The 17,835-nt window shown below is 33.9% G+C and overlaps 2 protein-coding genes, 1 non-coding gene and 1 pseudogene across 4 annotated transcripts; 1 reads left to right on the top strand and 3 right to left on the bottom strand.

Annotated features, from left to right (window-relative positions):
• Window positions 1-357: 357 nt before the first annotated feature.
• On the bottom strand, window positions 358-986 carry LOC131605441 (nuclear transport factor 2-like; annotated as a pseudogene).
• A 2,795-nt stretch (window positions 987-3,781) lies between these two features.
• On the bottom strand, window positions 3,782-3,853 carry TRNAT-CGU (transfer RNA threonine (anticodon CGU)). The gene has a single exon. It is a non-coding gene; the product is annotated as a tRNA-Thr (tRNA).
• Window positions 3,854-3,887: 34 nt separating this feature from the next.
• On the top strand, window positions 3,888-10,825 carry LOC131602491 (uncharacterized). 2 transcript variants are annotated; one of them, XM_058874618.1, is made up of 14 exons: window positions 3,888-4,080; window positions 4,199-4,451; window positions 4,575-4,759; window positions 4,866-5,001; window positions 5,525-5,803; window positions 5,967-6,064; window positions 7,317-7,431; window positions 7,884-7,989; window positions 8,449-8,542; window positions 8,918-9,108; window positions 9,464-9,563; window positions 9,656-9,772; window positions 10,417-10,473; window positions 10,575-10,825. In XM_058874618.1, the coding sequence occupies exons 1-14, from the start codon at window positions 3,994-3,996 to the stop codon at window positions 10,686-10,688; spliced, it is 1,932 nt and encodes a 643-aa protein (XP_058730601.1). In that variant the 5' UTR covers window positions 3,888-3,993; the 3' UTR covers window positions 10,689-10,825. The 2 variants fall into 2 exon arrangements, with proteins under 2 accessions (XP_058730601.1, XP_058730600.1); XM_058874617.1 differs by having other exon boundaries at window positions 3,900-4,080; window positions 4,193-4,451.
• A 4,100-nt stretch (window positions 10,826-14,925) lies between these two features.
• On the bottom strand, window positions 14,926-17,131 carry LOC131607341 (L-ascorbate oxidase homolog). Its single transcript, XM_058879356.1, has 3 exons — window positions 16,843-17,131; window positions 15,640-16,746; window positions 14,926-15,526 (listed from the first exon to the last, which is right to left on the bottom strand). The coding sequence occupies exons 1-3, from the start codon at window positions 17,088-17,090 to the stop codon at window positions 15,223-15,225; spliced, it is 1,659 nt and encodes a 552-aa protein (XP_058735339.1). The 5' UTR covers window positions 17,091-17,131; the 3' UTR covers window positions 14,926-15,222.
• Between the last annotated feature and the right edge of the window lie 704 nt (window positions 17,132-17,835).

The following is a 17,835-nucleotide window of genomic DNA, read 5'->3' as shown; positions in this document are numbered from 1 at the left end:
TGCTTATAAAATAAATCAATAAATATCTACGTATTTATTAATATTTATAAAAAAAAAACCTGTAGCATCGGACAACCGCAAAATTATACTGATGCATGGTGGGAGAATTTCGATTGGTGCAGATCTTTCTAATTTTTTGTTCATGTTTGGTAATGTGGTGATATTTTGTGTTTAGTTTAACAAAGCTCCAAATAATATAAGTAGGTCCAAGTTTTTTGATATTGTAGTTAACCTCTAAAAAATAAAATATAGTGTGATTAACCTAAAAACAAATAAACGCTTCTTAAAAAAAGAAACAAATAACGCTGCAATGTGCAACTTTCAAGAGACTATGGTGAAAATATACAAGCTCTATAACTAACAATCAAAATCAAAATCAAAATTTAAAAGCCCAAAAATACTCTTATAAGAGGAATATAAAAACAATAAAATTAAACGGAAGAATCCTCCAAGCAATTCTAAACTTTCTGAAGTTGATTTTTATTCATCAACATATCTAAAAACATCATTTGAAACATAGAAACCCTTGTGCTGTGGAGCTAGGAAAAAAGACTGAGCAAACTTGCGTCTAATCTTGATTTTAACATTGTAAGTTCCAGTCAAGAAGCCGGTCACAACAACCATTATCCCATTATTACATGCAGGCTGAGAATCAACCGTCAGAATCTCTACCCCTAAATTTGTGTAATTGAGAGATTTTATGTTTCTCCGTATTTCCTGCATAAGAATAAATATCATTGAAGTGAGACAATAATGTTATAAACCATAGTGATTACTGAAAAAGCAATAAAAGAAATAGAACTTACTGCTATGGTAGTGACGGTTTTCATGGTACCGTTTTCTTGAGGGCGAGTCACGATACTGGAGTCGTAGTAAAATCGGTGAAGCTGATCTTGGTCGTGGGGGAGAATAGTGTAATACTGCTCCACAAAAGCATTGCCAATTTGCTGAGTGGTTAGGGTTGAGGTAACATTAGAGGATGCCATATCTACAAAACAACAACATTTATTTTAGAAATACTAAGTTAATATTCAAAATCGAAATTGTAGAATAATTGGGAATAGTAGAGAAGAATGTACCTACTTGTGTTGAATTGATGAAGAGATTAAAGATGAATGCGGGCTGATTAGAGACTAGAGAGAGTAGGATTTGTAAGTTTTTGTGCAAGGGCTAAGATACAGTCGTAAATATTTATACCCGAATTGTATAGAACCGGGCTTAGGTTCTAGTTTATCACTCCCTCTTTCCATGCCGGTTTTTCATTAAACACTCCTCCAATAAACAAAACAAATATTTATATTTTTCATTTATTTTAACTTATATTTATTTTAATATTTGAAATATTTAAATTATTTCATTTGATATTTTTTAGTTATAATAGATTAAAAAATATCTTATTATTAATTAAAGTTGTTAAGTTAAGTTAGTAAACTTTGGAGCCAAAATTAAGGTTAATTTAGTCATTATCAATATTGATTTATTTTTATTTCAAACAATTTAATAATTGTCAATATTAATTTATTTTAATATATTATTTAATTAAATAAAAATAAAAATATTATAACTTCTCCACTCCTATAATTTTTAAGAACCACTCTCACAATTTTTTTTCTCTTTTTGATACTTGTTTGTTAATCAGATAATAATAAAATAAAGAAAAAACCTAATTACTAAACTCATATTTTTAAATAGCTAAAAATATCCACTTTCTCTATGTTATACTTGATTTCTTAGTCATTCTTATTCTTATGTACAATCCCACTATTTTACTCTATAAATTATACTATTTTATACTTTTAATTTCTTCTTCTTAATTATGTTAAAAATATATTTATTTTTTTTCAAAAATTAAAATTGAAAAATTATTGTCAATTTATTTTATAAAAAATACACCCAATATAAAAACCATTAAATATCACTATTTTAAATTATTTTTATGTTACTATAACAACTATCAATACTAATTTAATAAAATATATTCGTGCACCGCACGGGGTAATCGTCTAGTGTAACTAAATAATTCAGCATTTGTATTTTTAATTAAATATATATTAAAATTAAAACTCTAATATTTATATTTTTTTAGATAAAAATTTGATATATATATATATATATATATATATATATATATATATATATATATATATATATATATATTAAATTTATGTATTATTTTTAGGGTTAAATATTTTTTGATAATTAAAAGTATCTCAAATTTTATTTTTAGTTCTTATTAAAAAATGATATATTTTAGTCTCCAAATTTTTTTTATACATGTATTTTTAGTCCCTACTATTTTCTAAAAATTTAAAAACTGTTTTATTATCCTTTAATTTTTGAATAATTTTTTCCATACATATTTAAAATACTATAAAATATTTATTTATCAAATATTAGAATTTTTTAAAATGAGAAGAATTAAATATGATTTTTTTAAATTTAAAAAGATAATGATAAAAGTAATGAAAATTTCGAATTAAAAATCAAGTTTGAATTCTTTTTTTTCAAGAAATTTTTTAAAAAGGTCTAAACATGTCTGCAAAATAAATATTAAAAAATACACATTGGTTTAACTGTAGAGACTAAAATTACTTGTATAATAATTTTGTAGGGACCAAAAACAAAATTAGGATTCATTTGGACCACACATGATGTTCTTCCTCGCTGTCGTGAGATACTTGAGATGGTGCGAGCAGGCATTGACGCTGGTTTCTTTCCTGAGGAGTCTGATCATATGGGTATACTAAATGATATCATAAGGGTGGCAGATGAGACATTTTTGTACCGTAGACATCGTGTCAGGACGAGTGGGACACTTGACGGTAGAGGCAAAGTATTCGACAAACGACGCGGTGGACGCATAGGTGGCGCGAGAGGCATAGAAGAGGATGAAGATGTTGTCCGACACACACAGTAGTGATGGTGATGATTATTTTGATGTTTGTATTTTTATTAGATTGATGTACTTTATTTTGTTTATGTTTGACACTATTTGGATGATTTATACGAAGAATTATTTTTGTGTACTATATACCATTGCCTTTACATTACACTACTTTGATGTATTATATTTTGATGTTAAAAAATGAAGTTTTGGAGTGAATTGTTGTTGATATATAACAGAATATTCTGTAGGTACATATACGGAACATTGGATTTTTAACACGTTTCGTAGATATACCTCCAAAACATTACCAAGACTGAATTAATTTAAATTTTTTCCAACATTCACTATATTTTTAATGCTTCTTTAGATAAGACTCTGGAAAGAAACAAATTTTGACAAAAAAAAAATTACTTCCAGATGTGCATCTCCAAAATAAAAAAACAAAATTAGAATTTCATCATGTGCCTAAAAATATTAAGAGATTGATTGAGATATTTCCTTAAAATAAACCTTTTTGTCACTCTCATACTTTAATCTCTTTTGATATAAAATAATATCTATACTTTATATAACACAGTAAATTTTTTTTAAAACTACCAAATTGAATGATGAATTAAAATAAATCTTTTGTGTCACTCTCATACTTTAATCTCTTTTGAGTTATTTCAATTTAACAAACTTTTTAATTTTTTTTGAAGTCACACAAAATTCTAACATTACTTTAATCTCTTTATTTCACCATCACCAACTTCTTTATTTGATTATATAGTAAGACAAAAAGTAAATACATTAAATATGGCAGATGTAAGAATAAACTTTTGTTTTGACAGTACTTTAATACTAGACTTTCACAGATCGAAATAATGGAGAATAAAAAAAGAACGCAAAATAGCAAGCTCCCAGCGAGGATCGAACTCGCGACCTTTCGCTTACGAAGCGAACGCACTACCACTATGCTATGGAAGCTGCTTGATTCGAGAATTATGTTACCGTATTATATTCAGAAGTAGCCATATAAGCATGAAGCTAACTCAGTCGTCAAAAACCCTACCAAAACCACGTTCACCGCCGCTGCAACGGAACCTCAGAAACAAACCGATAGAAAAATGTGTGGAATCGCTTTGACCGTCTCAGGCATTCGCATCAACATCTCATCTTTCAATTCAACTCGCTCACATAGCCACACCGAAAATGTAAGAACCCTAATTCTTCTCCACCAACACTTCAAATTTCTCAAAAATTCAAACCAGTTAGTTACAACAGTTTATTAATTTTAATTATTTTGATTTGATGATTTTGGTGCAGTTGCAGTTCTCTGTAGATGATCTGAAAGCAGCTCTGCGGAGAAGAGGTCCTGATAGCTTGGGTGTGAAGAAAGTTACTCTGCAACACAGTGAAAACCAAATCTCATCCTTCATAGAACACGATGAAACGTTGTTATGTTCTGGGAATGATGAAAGTAACGGTGAACTTCATTTTATTGGTTCAACTTTGCAGCTTAGGGGAACTGTTCCGCTTGTTCAGCCTTTAGTGGATGCTTCTCGAAACATTCTAGTTTATAACGGTACTTTTGATACTATCTCAGATTTTAGATTTTGTTGCTTTGTTTTGTTGTTGCTGGATTTGTGTGAATGGTTTGCAACAAGATGTTGTAGATTTTGATTTTTGTTTTTGTTTTGCTGTTTAGGTGAGATTTTTGGAGGACTTGAACTTGCTAGTGATTGCAATGATGGCGAATTTCTTATGCAGACGCTCGGAAATTGTTGCTCCTGTGGTTCTTGTGTGACTGGTTACTGTGTTGAATGTGGGAAAAGTTCTGTTACAGATGTTCTTTCTACGATTAAGGGACCATGGGCTATCGTCTATTGGCAGGTAACTTCAAGTGGTAAGTTTCTGTTTGTCCAAATATAGATTAATGTGTTTGGTTTCTTTGTGGGTTTTAAGTGGTAGTAGTATGGTACTTTGTTTTTCTATATAGGATAGTTCAAAGACACTTTGGTTTGGACGAGATGCGTTTGGTAGGAGGAGCCTCCTTGTTCACTGGCCTACAGAAGAGGATTCAGCTTTTCTTCTTTCTTCTGTATCACCGGTTTCTCCAGCTCAGGAGGTCTCTGGTATGTAATACATGGATTTGGAACAGTTACTGTCGTCTTGCTTTTTGGTTCAATTTCTGTGAAATAGAGTGACCTGAATAGAACCTATTGCCATTTAGTAGAAACAACTTCCTGCAATTTATTCTAATATAGTGCTAGCCAGAATGTACTGAAAATTTGTACTCGTTATCAATTTGACATTGATGGATATGTCGATATGAAAAAACAACAAAAACTGTTTTCTGGATATTTAGTGCCTCCTTAGTTGATGTTGTTTATCTCAACAATTTCATTGGCCTCAAAATTTTGCATTGATTAGCCACTACTAGTTGATGGGAACTTGGTGTCCTATCTTATAAAAGAATGTGAAAGTTCCTTGATTACAGAACTTCAATGCATATTTATTGAGGGTTGGGACCTCTCTTCCCTAAGGCATCAATACTTTCGTACGTTACTTGATAGCCTCCTTCCTTCCCTTCCTAAGTTCCTATTATTTATATACAAGCATAGCCTACCTCACTAACTAGCTACTAATTTACTGCAGAAAATGAAGCTCATAATGGAATAGAATATATCAATTATTGGGAAGAGCTACCATGTGGAATATATAGTATGCACGTGGATGCTTCAAATTCAAATGGATTTCTAGTTGGCGAAGTCCAGATACATGAATATACAAACTCAATATTAAAGGAGCTTATCAAGTGGGAGAGAATTTCTGTCGAACCAAGCTCTGAAAACCTGCACATATCTCATCCTAAGCTTTCGAGGAGGCAACAAGATGTACATTCAGCTACTTTAGACTCAGTTTCACGTGAAGCAGGTGATTAGCACGTGATAGTGTCATAATGCTCCATTTATTTATTTATTTATTTATTCAAACACTTATTTTCTATACATTCTAGTGCGTTTAGCATTATCTGGAAATGATGCTGTAGCTTTTAAGTTTTCAGAGGTTATGACAATCTTTGTCTTTCATTAAGCAGGCTCAACTCAAACTGCAATTCCAATGCAAGCTCGTATGCTGCTAAATGTTTTAAAGGAATCTGTGAAACGGCGTACGTCACTGTATACTATCCATCAGGTATGCTACTTAATTGAAACCGGATTACAAATCTTGTATGTATACCTCTTATAGTTTTTGGCTATCATCAAAGGTATGTGTCGTCATCAGTTTGTCTGATATTGATAAGATATTTTCAACTTCGGGGATGTCAAATAGTTGTGATAAATATTTCGAGACTCGAGTTTACATAAAATTCTTTATTAGTTTCATGATTCCATGGTTCAAATTTGTGACTCTGTGACCTTTTAGTCACTTGACAGCAACTTCAACTGTTGCATCATGGCTACTGTCGTTTGTATTTATATGAAAAATAAAAATAAAATCTAAGGCAAAATCATATAGGTGAATGATACAGATGTCTATCATTCAAGAGAATGGGGTATTGAGCAGGAAAGATGGCAAGTGGAGAGGAAGAGACTAGAGTTGCATTTTCTTATGAAACACCATTTTATTTTCATCTTTATTATCATCTTCACATGGTTGTAACCTGTCTTATTTTTTACTCCCTCCGTTCCTTTTTAAGTGTCGTTTTAGCAAAAAGCTCTTCAACCAAGATAGTGGATTATTAGAGTTACTTTTCCTAACATACCCTTATTTATTTTTCTCTTTCCAAATAAATTCAATCATAAACTCTCTTTTTTCAATAACTAATTGAAAAATTTGAGGTGGAGTTAATGAAAAAATAAGGGTATAAATGACAAATTATAACATTAAATTATAAAACGACACTTAAATAGGAACAAAAAAATTCTTCTAAAACGACACTTAAAAAGGAACGGAGGGAGTATTTATCTAACAAATATTTTAATGAATGTGTTTCATGAAATTCTTAAAAACAAAAAGGTGAATGTTGGAAAACTTCCAGAATTTCCTTTACTAGAGATGATGCTTATTCAAGTATAAGCTCAACCAAATGTTTCAAGTTGGTCTTGCCACAATACTTAGTTATGAAACAATCACGTATTTCTGTCATGCAAATTGTAACTACTATATCTCTCCGCAAACCTTTTGTGTTTGGCATACTTAGAAATTCTAATATCTGGATTTGGATTTCTAAGTCTATTATATGTTTTGTAGGGCTTCATATACCCACTGACTTCTAACTCTTCATCAATTCTTTTATAGGCAAAAATTTTGTTCCTTGATGACATTACTTTAGAGGCTTTAAGAACATTTGTATTTATTGTAGAATTGATCTTGTTTTCCTCCAGTCAATGTCACATATATTTGTCATGAATTGTGATTGAACTCTTTGGATTTCATTGCATAGGAAGTGATATCTGGTATCAGACAAGAGAAATTTGTTCCTGTTGCAATTCTTTTTTCTGGTGGGCTGGATTCTATGATACTTGCCGCATTATTGGATCAATGCTTGGATCCCAGTTGTGAGTGCTCTCAAATAACCTTAAATCACCCTTTTGTATGGTGATTATACTACACAATTTTGAACAGTTAATGCATGAATCAACTATATTAGAACTTTGAAAGCACATGAATGATTTATATCTAATATGCCCCCTTATGCAAGAGCCCTTATGAAGCATAGACAATGCATATGTTGAACCTTAAATATTTATTTAGAGTGGGAATAAGAAGGATTGACTTCTAGATCGCAAGGTCAATTGGTCATAGAGGCTTTGGTATTATGTCACAAATCAACTTTACTCTCCCAAAAGTTTAAGCCATTGGATTTAATCATGTTAATGTAGTAATAGTATTATATGCAACAAGTTCCTTCTTTGGCGTTTAATCAATTAAAGTAGAATTAGTTGAATTTGTATAGTTTACATGTTTCAGGAACCTTAGAGCGGTATGTCTAACCTTTTTTAATTGACAGATGAAATCGATCTATTAACTGTAAGCTTTGATGGTGAGTTAGCTCCGGATAGAAAATCTGCCAAGGCTGGGTTGAAAGAGCTAAAGAGAGTTGCACCTTCCAGAAGGTATGCAATCCATGTTTATTTTATATATATTTGTTGCTGCTTGGTAAAAACACCTTTTATTCAATTTCGAATTTGAGTTTTTATTTTTATTTTTACAATATTAAATTGTTATATATGAAAATGAGGTCTCTTAAATAAGTGCATATTATTGAGTAATTCTAAATTTGGGAAATGCTAACATGGGCACTTGTTAATGTACTAAAGATAAAAACTTCTACTATTAATTTAAGAATGTTAATTCCATAGGTAATTACATTCCTATCCTTCACTCAACTAATTAAAATCAACTTTTTAAGGGCAACTTAGACATTGGTATTTTACTTTTTTGTTTTTTAATTTTACACACACATCCTATTATTTTCCTTTTGGTTGGATCTTACGTTTTTCCGTCTTACTACCCCCTCTTGGTCTTTCTTAATTACTTGGGTAGGATCTTACGGTCATCTGTTGAAAGTTCAGGTGGAGGCTCGTGGAGATTGACGCTGACTTGTCAGACTTGGTATTTGAAACTAGCCATGTTATGTCACTCATAAATCCTGCCAACACCTACATGGTACTAGTTAATTAATCCTTTGGATCATTAATTTACTTTTTTAGTTCTGTCATATGCATGAACATATCTGATTATGTAAGTTGATTTGAATAACTACCCATTGCAAATGTCAGAAAGTAAAGAAGACATATCATTCTGTATTTTTACGCAATGTTTTAACAACCGACTCGGACTGACCGGTTGGACTGGGAACCGGACCCCTCTCCGGTTCGAGCAGGTTGCATAGTGCACTGAAAAAGTTTGATTGTATTATTGATTAGAATTATCTTCAGTTTAATGCCCGATCTGCTGAAACTTCAGACTAAAAAGCCTATAGTTATATTCTAGAACACCTTTTTACATTATTTGATGATTGGCTTGCACATATCTTTTCAGGACCTTAATATTGGAATAGCTTTATGGCTCGCTTCTGGTGGTAATGGATGGGTGTCTGATACAGATGATAATGACGACACTCATGCACGGATTAAGTACAAGTCCAATGCAAGGATTCTTCTTGTTGGTTCTGGTGCTGATGAACAGTGTGCTGGTTATGGGAGACATAGAACAAGTTTTAGACGAGGAAGGTATTATTACTATGGTAACGTCGAATCATAATTTATCATTATACGGATGTTTACTACTTACAAGTGATAATATTCTGCTCTTTTATGTCTTGTTGAATGGAACTTTCTTTTCCTTTTGTTTGTACATTAGCTTGGGTTCTAAAATTGTCAAGTTGTATGCATAGGCCAGTGTAATTTCTTCTTTCATCTTTGCTTTAGCTGTAGGCAGTTAAGTTTTAGAAGATGTGGAAAGAAACATTTCAAATTAAGTTATCTTGATGTTAACTTAATAGTACTGATTTATGAACTATGACTTGATATGAAACATGTACATTATCTTTTAATGAACTCTGATGGTATAATATGCCTTAATTAGTTGGCTGGGGTTAAACGAGGAAATGAAACTCGATATGCAAAGAATTTGGAAAAGAAATTTAGGGAGAGATGATAGATGTATTGCAGATAACGGAAAGGAGGTAATGTTCAAATTATAGCTTGAATCATTATTGATCTTTAATTTGTTAATCTCATAGTTACTTATCATTTTTTTGTTTGTATTTTTCTTTAGGCTAGATTCCCATTCTTGGACGAGGATGTTATAAGGGTGTTACTCGACTTTCCATTGTGGGAGGTTGCCAACCTTGATCAACCTAGTGGCACTGGTGATAAAAAGATTTTAAGAGAGGTACTGTTGTTGTCAGAGTGATTTGTTTACTTGTTTTCTACCATAATAAACTTATTAACATATGAATTAATAGCTTGTTTGACTATTTACTGGCTGACTCAGCAGCATTTTCTCGAGATCTTTTTCAATAATTTACATTTTAACTCAGCTCATTCGAACTAGTGATCTGACTTTTTTGTAACATGCTCATATACCATAGGAGTTATGAATGCATATAAGGACTTGAAGCTAGTCTTGTTGTCCGAACTGGACTCATACCCGTGTTTGAAAGTTTCATTGGAAAGAGCTATATTTTATGCTGGGTTCTATGGTGGACCAATTTATTTAGTTGTCTATGGTAAACCAGTACTTGAAAATCACTTGAAACATCAATGATTAACGACGCCACCCCTTGGAGGTAGATGCCCGTGTCCATCCTTGTTCTCACGAGTGAGATGATGACTTCATCAGTGCAATATACCATGAGTTGTCGTTGGAGTTTCCTGTGATTTTCAAGTGGCACTACACCATGGACCACCCATCAAAGTTGTTCACCATAGAGTTTGCAATATTTTATTTACGTCCATCATTTATTTTACCAAATTAAAACCCTTTTCTGTCTGAAGATCTAACATAGAAAATGGACTCCAAAACTATTTTTGAAGGTTGCAGAGTTGCTTGGTTTATATGAAGCAGCAGTTCTTCCCAAACGAGCAATCCAGGTGTGCACTCCAAAACTTTACACTTCAGAATTTTGCTTTACAACTCTTCTGCATAGTGATTGATTTGTCTTTGTATTATATATATGCATATATTGGTGTAGTTTGGCTCTAGAATTGCAAGGGAATCAAATCGGAAGAATTTTGGAAGTAATCGAGCAGCAAATCAGGCATCTGCAGGGAGTGTAAAGATTTGTAGGAAATCCAATTTTAGTTGATTCTTTATTTTCTCTGGGCAAGTGGGACACATCTTTTCGGTATGAAAATGAATGTAACTTTATTTATCTTTGATAAATGAATTAGATTGGAATTACTCAATATATAACGCCTGGTGCTACTACTGATTTTGTTTGAAGGGATTTGTTTCTTGTTTATCTGTTGAGAGGAATTAAGCCCTGAGATGTTTCAGAATTCTTGTCAATCACTTTTATCAACGACTATGAGCTCTGCTCACCACTTTTAGCGGAATCTCTCCCTTTCTAACCACCTTTTTTCTTTCACATGCTGGCATTCAAAATACTGCTTAAAGGGGCAAATTCCCCCTAAATTTTCATTGACCGACAAAAAATTAAAATAGCACAGATGTGTAAATTTTCCAACGTGTTCTAGAGAGAAGCTAGAACCTCTCTCTCTAACTTAGCGTGTCCCCTCCACTACCAACATGGTTGTGGTCTTGCCTACCTTTACCCCTCATTCTCACTTCATCTTGAACGCGTGACTCTAGGTAGATGCCCGTGTCCATCCTTGTTCTCACTAGTAAGAGTAATGTAATGAATACAAGAAATGAAGCTATACGAAGCAAACACATATGATTTACATCTCATATGATCAAGAACCAAATATCCTTAGGCATAGTACGAGACACACAGAGTGATTTGGAGGAACTTTTTTTTTTATCACCCATTCCATATGCGACGCTAGAAAAAACTCATTGTGAATAATATTCATGCTTTTGACACGCAAACATTATTTTTGGCGTTTGTAAATAGTATTTCTAATAGAGGAACAATACTTTTTTTCAATGGAAAAATAATATATTAATAAATAGGTGAAAGTCAACAAAGTACATAAAGGGTTGAAAATGATAGCACAAGGAGTGCTAAACAACTCACATCAATAGAAGAAACAACATGGATACATGTCAAAGATAAAACCAGTGAAAAAAAAACTGAAGGAACATAGGTAGAAATTGATAGCACAAGGAGAGCTAAACAAGTCACATCAATAGAAGAAACAATATGCATACATGCCAAAAGGAAAACCAGAAAGAAAAAAAAAAACTGAAGGAAGACACAAATAAGACACTCAAGTAACTAGAGATCTCACCATAAGATTCAGACTCTATCTTAGACTACTAGGACCACCATCAACATATAAGAGTAGATAACCAAACACCAAACATCACTATCAACCTCAGAATCAAGACAAATTCTTGATCCGCGGTTGGTTTATAAAGATAATAGGGTTCTGAAGCTAACCAGAGAAAATGCATGAGACCACCTCTCGTTTACCGATAAATCATTTTCAAGCAAAAAAAAAAAAAACACTTTGATCTACTTCTTTCACTATTTTTAAGACCAAACAACCAAATAGACCAAACAACCACATGCTAGCTCATAGATAAACCTTCACTTGACTTAGCCATACCACCTAGAAATAGAAAAAACTCAAATAAACGTTTATGGTCACTAGGAGTAACCACCTTCAAACCTAACCAATGAAACATCCTATACGACACTAACAATGCTAATTCACAAATTACAAAGAGATGGGAGACCAACTCTACAAAAACCCACACACAAAGGACAAAAATCCTGATAAAATAAGCAATTACCCCTTAGAATACGCTTTCTCTAGAAGGAGGCCTATCTTGTAGATAATCATAAGTAAACTCTATCATATGGTTAGCCCTCACATGAAGGACTAGGTACTCAAACGGGAGGGATTCAATCCTACAATAGAGGAATTTACTCGTAGCGGCAAATAATACAGGGTCTACATTAACCCCCAACAAGACCGCTCATGAAGAAATTAACCTGAAGACCCGAATCAAACTCAAACCCTCTCAAAATCACCTTAATGTTCCATAGGTTATCTAGTAGGATCTTCCAATAAGAGGGTATCATTTTCATATTGAATACGAGTGACCACCAAATCAAATGTTCCCACTCTAACCCTACAGTAAAGACCAAGTTCAACCACCTTAGACCCCACACAACTAAGGCCTTCATCGAAAAGGATAAAAAGGAAAGAAGCTAAGAGGTCACCTTGATTTAAACCCCTCCAAATTCTAATCTCTTGAGTTGGACACCCATTAACTAGCACCACAAGATTCTCATAAAACACACATGCTCTCATCCAATATTTCCATTTCTCATTGAACCCAAACCTAATAAGCATATAATCCAAAAACTCCAACTGACTGAATCATATATTTTATCAAAGTCCATCTTAAAAATAAGACAAACTTTCTTCTATTTCTTGGCCAAATCTATTACTTCATTAACAATCACCACTCCATCTACCAACATCCTAACTTTAAGGAAAGTCGAGTGATTAGGAGAAATTAACTTTTCCATTGCATGCCAAAGTCTTTCCGCCAACACTTTAGATACCAATTTTAAAGGGATCGAACTATAGAAATAAGCCTAAAATTACCCAACCGAAAAGGAAACTTAATCTTAGGAGTCAAAGTCACAAAGTAGGGTGCAACACTACGAGGCATGGATACAAAACAGTAAAACTGATCAAACATGATTCCCAAGTCCTCTCTCCAAAAATTCTAGAACCTTTTCACAAATGGGAAATTAAAATCATTTGGGTCAGGGCTTTTGTTACCTTCACATTGAGACACATCGTAATCTACCTCCTTGAGTTTGAAGAGGGACGTCAAAGAAAGATTACCATCTTTTGAAAGGGAACGAAAAGCAACATCATTAAGACAAAGCCTATCTTAATTTGGTTCTGTAAAGAGAAAAACTTAACAATCTCTTGCCAAATTTCAGACACCCCATCTATCCAATCTTCACCAATCTTAAGAGCTAAGATAACATTCATTCTACTTATGGTTTTAACCGAGGTATGAAAGAAAGTAGAATTAGAATCACCTTTCTTAAAACACTTAACTCTAAATCTTTTGGAACAATTGAGAATCTTTACTCCTTAACAAGGACCACAATTCACAATCGCTTCAGGTCTAGTCTTAATTTCCTCATCAGAAATGACCCTAATATCATCCAGAGAGTCCATATTTTTCAACACCTCTTTGACTGAGTCAATATGAGAATCTAGATAACAAAACACTTGTTTATCCCAAACTTTTAACACCTTCTTGAGAGCTCTTTATTTCTAAGACATAACAAAAATATTTTAGTCATGGATCTCAACAGCGATAAAACTAACTCAGAAAAATTTAGATGAGATAACTAATGATTATTTAATCTAAAAGGCTTAGAATGCCACACCTGATTAGAATACTTAAGAGTTAAGAATAATCAGAGAATGATCAAATACAATCCTAGTAAAGGCCCACTAGGATGTCTCACCCAAATGCACCACCCATTTGACACCAGGATCCGATCGAGCATACTAGCAGCCCCATCATTTGACTGAAACCAAGTGAATTTTCTCCTTGAGAGATTTAACAACCTCATATGAGAGATGAAATCAGAGAAGTCTAGGCAATCCACTTTCGCAGAAGAGCTAGAAGAAACACCTTCTCCTACCCTTTCATCAAATGATTAAACAAAATTGAAACCTCCTAAGACACATCAGATGTCACCTCCAAAATTAGCTCTGCGTACAAAGATCAACCCACATAACTCTCATATCTCCAAGGACACTCTTAGAGTAGACGTTAACCACAAAACAAATTGTTTTAGTCTTACTCCATTCCAATCAGCTGCCTAAGAACCCAGTACTAGAGAAGGAAAACAAGGATATACCTTTCGAACTATACCAAATCAAAAAAAGACCACCACTACTACCTACAAAAGAACAAGAGCTCTAGTCGCAGAAGGAATTTCCTCATAAAGAATGCACAAGGGAAGAAAAGACTTCACTAAGCTTTGTTTATTGAATGACCATCAACTTTTTCTATTGTGAATTGTGCTTTCTAGCGGATATGAACATTAATTTATGGTGTGTCAACAATTTAACTTGATGAAATGAACGACAACCACACAATGAAGGTGCCAAAAGGCAAGAAGTCGAGTAAAAACAACTACAACTAAGACAGAAAAATAAAGGATATCGCAATGATGATAACTAAGGTTTACGTTGATGCAAGATTCCTAAAAATTTGAGTTTGTAATACTAGGTAAAAAAAATATTTTTAATGTCTTTCAATAATAATTCACAATACAATAACTAATCTATTTAAGTAGAGCAAATTCTAAACTTAAAGATTTATTTGTTTAGGAGACCACATACTATAGCATATTGAAAATTTGATAGTAAAAGAAAGTAAGCCATTATATGAATATTTATGAAAAATCAACAATAGATAAAAAGAAAGAGTACAATTCTCGTTATAAAATTGTAGGAGCAAAACACCTCCCAAAATTACAAAAGTGTAATAAAATTTCTAAAACAGTTGATCCAAAATGACCAACAAACTTGATATCTAACAATGCTTCAAAAGCCCTAAATTATTCTCATTTTCACCCTGTGTACAAAGTTGCTACCTCAGCAAGCTCAAGCTGAGGAGTCTCACAGGAGAAAGCTAGTTACATATATATAACATAAAAAGACCTAATTGTTGATGTATGAAGCAGGCTTTGGTAGACCCTTAACAAGTCCACAGAGCAAGAAGCCCTCTGGCATGTTGTACTCATCCCTAAGAGATCTTTCTGGTGTTATCACACTGATGTACATTTGTTGTCCCAAGTAACGATTCTCAGCTAGCTCCGACCTCAAATTCCAAACTCCAACGTTGTCGAATGATAACATTATTGCAGCCCATGATTTTGGATACACCTGAACTGTGTGTCTGCTCACTGCATCAAGCAAGTTATATGTCTTCCTTTTCTCTGGTGTCCACGTCCCTGGCTCGATACTGAACATGCACACGCGCACAAACACGCACACATGCACGTAGACATATAAATAAACAATTAGATTGAATTAGAGAATAATAAAAAGTCATAAATATAGATTATTTATACTCACGCTACTGCGAAGAAGGCGTATCCACCGAAGTTATAAGATTGGACACTTTTCTCTGGGTTCTCGAAAATGATCTCGATGAAAGTACGATGCTTTAAGTTAAGAACATTTGGTTGCATTTTAACACTGGTTGGAACGCTTGTTGGCATGTCAGGAATAGTGTCATACTTGAAAACCTTATCAGCGATACCGAAGTATTCAGCGAGTTTTAGAGGGGTTTCGGTATCAACATGAGAGACACCATTGATTGCATAACGGAGTTTTCCATTGTCTCTGCTAACGGAGTTGATGAGTTTGATAGTTCGGGTGATATTGATCTGACCGTAATGGTATGAACCTTGTGGGTTAGGTCTTGCAGCACTAGCGGTGAGGTTCCAACGGAAGGATCGGAACTGGTTCAAAGACCAAGCCCAGCCCTCTGGAGCTGGTGGAAGTTCAGGTGAGGCAGGACCTTTACCGTTGGTGTAGCGAATGATACCTTTTCCGGTGAGAACAGATTTGGTGAAACGAGTTGAAGCAACCATGTAATAGTCTTTTGGAGCTTTATCTGCGGTGACAAGAACACCAAAGCATTGTCCTACGTGAACATCAAGGGAATCGTAACTGTTTTGGACAGTGTGTGAGCCTTCCATTTCAACAAGCAACATAGGGTGACCTTGGATTCTGAAGTTGAGGGAGTTCTTAACACCAACATTGCAGATTCTATATTTGTAGGTTTTTCCTGGCTTCATTGTGAAGAGTGGTTTGTCAGATCCATCACCTTTGGCGTTTTGGCCGTTAACAAGAACTGCTTGTGGTCTTCCGATGGAACGGCCGGCGTCGAGTTGTTTGCTGAGGGAACTGTGGCTCTTGGTGTACCAGTCGCCGATGAGGACGGTGTAATCGTCTTCTGGATCGGCGTATGGGACGGGAATGAGTAATCTGCTGTTGATACGTAGGCCACCGATACCGCCAGCTGCTCTCTGCATGCCCAAGCTTGGATAGTAGAAGTAGCTACCTATCTGATCCTTAACTTGGAATTTGTATGTGTAGTTTGTTCCTACTGCAATAGGACAGTTTGTTCCTGCTACACCATCTTGCCACGAGTTTTTCCTTTGCTGAATTCCAGCCCTGCAAACATTTCATTCATAGTTAACATATTGATTGGATGATATTTAATACATTGTTCTAAAATGAGAATGAGAATGTGAATAATAATAACAATACCATGTGAAAAGTAAAGGCTCGTCGAGGTTGTTGAAAACGTTAATGACGAGGTTATTGTTACTGGTTGAGTTGATGTTGGGACCTGGGAACTCGTTGTTGATGAGAATAGCCTGTTGGGGAACACCAGCAGGGGAGATTGTGCCATAGGTGACATTCCATGTGAAATAGAAGTAAGGATCTTCACCCTTTACGGTTGATGTTAAACCAACCAAGAAACATAGTAACAACAAAAATGTTGCTCTCTCCATTTTGTTGCAAGAGACAGAAGAAGATGAAAATAAGATAAGAAAGAAAGAATGTGTTACGATATGGAATAATGATTTGGGTTGTTATATACCATTTGGTAAGTGTTTATTAACCATTCAAATTTTCCGTTAACGTCTCTACTCTCCATTGCTTATGATCCTTAGAATGCGTAGTTCAGATTTTTGTGGAAAACTCATTCTCATTGTCTAAAGTTAGAGACAAGTTACTTCGCCTTTGTACAAATGTCATCCTATCAATAGTAATCGCACCTTGTTGTTTCTAGTTAAAAACCGTTTGTGTTATCCAAAAAAGAATAAAAAATTTATTTATTTTCGACAAATCTATTTAACTAGTAGTTTGAATATTGATAGCCAATTTGAGTAATCATATTATTAATATATAAAGATTAGACAGAATTCTTTTTAGTGAAGCTAATACTCTGAGTTCTATTTAATTAATAACATGTTTTAGGCATGCAATTAGAGAAACTCTTATTCTTCCTTTTGGACTTCTTAGCCACCATGTGCGTTGTCAACAATGCCCCTACTTCCGTAGATGTATCGATCTCCGAAAGTATTTTTTTTTCAAAAATTCATTTGTTCTGTAGGTGCATCTACGAAATCTTTCCAGTTATGCATCTACGGAAGAATTTGATGTTAAACTCGCGTCAGACTATTCTCCTCCCCTATTCTGTCTGAACATTTCTCATTTCCAAACTCAAACTCTCTCAACCTCAAAAATCAAACT

The sequence above is a fragment of the Vicia villosa genome, linkage group LG5, assembly GCF_029867415.1.
Source record: "Vicia villosa cultivar HV-30 ecotype Madison, WI linkage group LG5, Vvil1.0, whole genome shotgun sequence".
Lineage (NCBI taxonomy): Eukaryota > Viridiplantae > Streptophyta > Magnoliopsida > Fabales > Fabaceae > Vicia > Vicia villosa.
The sequence above is the reverse complement of the archived record's forward strand: the minus strand, read 5'-3'. Positions and strand labels throughout refer to the sequence as shown.

Bases quoted from the DNA above. Each gene is read 5' to 3' on its own strand.
- LOC131607341 (XM_058879356.1), bottom strand. From the start codon at position 17,090: ATGGAGAGAGCAACATTTTTGTTGTTACTATGTTTCTTGGTTGGTTTA. The intron at 16,747-16,842 runs GTATTGTTATTA...AAATGTTTGCAG, and splicing joins GAGCCTTTACTTTTCACATG to GGCTGGAATTCAGCAAAGGA. The intron at 15,527-15,639 runs GTGAGTATAAAT...GTGCATGTTCAG, and splicing joins TACGCCTTCTTCGCAGTAGC to TATCGAGCCAGGGACGTGGA.
- LOC131602491 (XM_058874617.1), top strand. From the start codon at position 3,994: ATGTGTGGAATCGCTTTGACCGTCTCAGGCATTCGCATCAACATCTCA. The intron at 4,081-4,192 runs GTAAGAACCCTA...ATTTTGGTGCAG, and splicing joins CACATAGCCACACCGAAAAT to TTGCAGTTCTCTGTAGATGA. The intron at 5,002-5,524 runs GTATGTAATACA...AATTTACTGCAG, and splicing joins TCCAGCTCAGGAGGTCTCTG to AAAATGAAGCTCATAATGGA.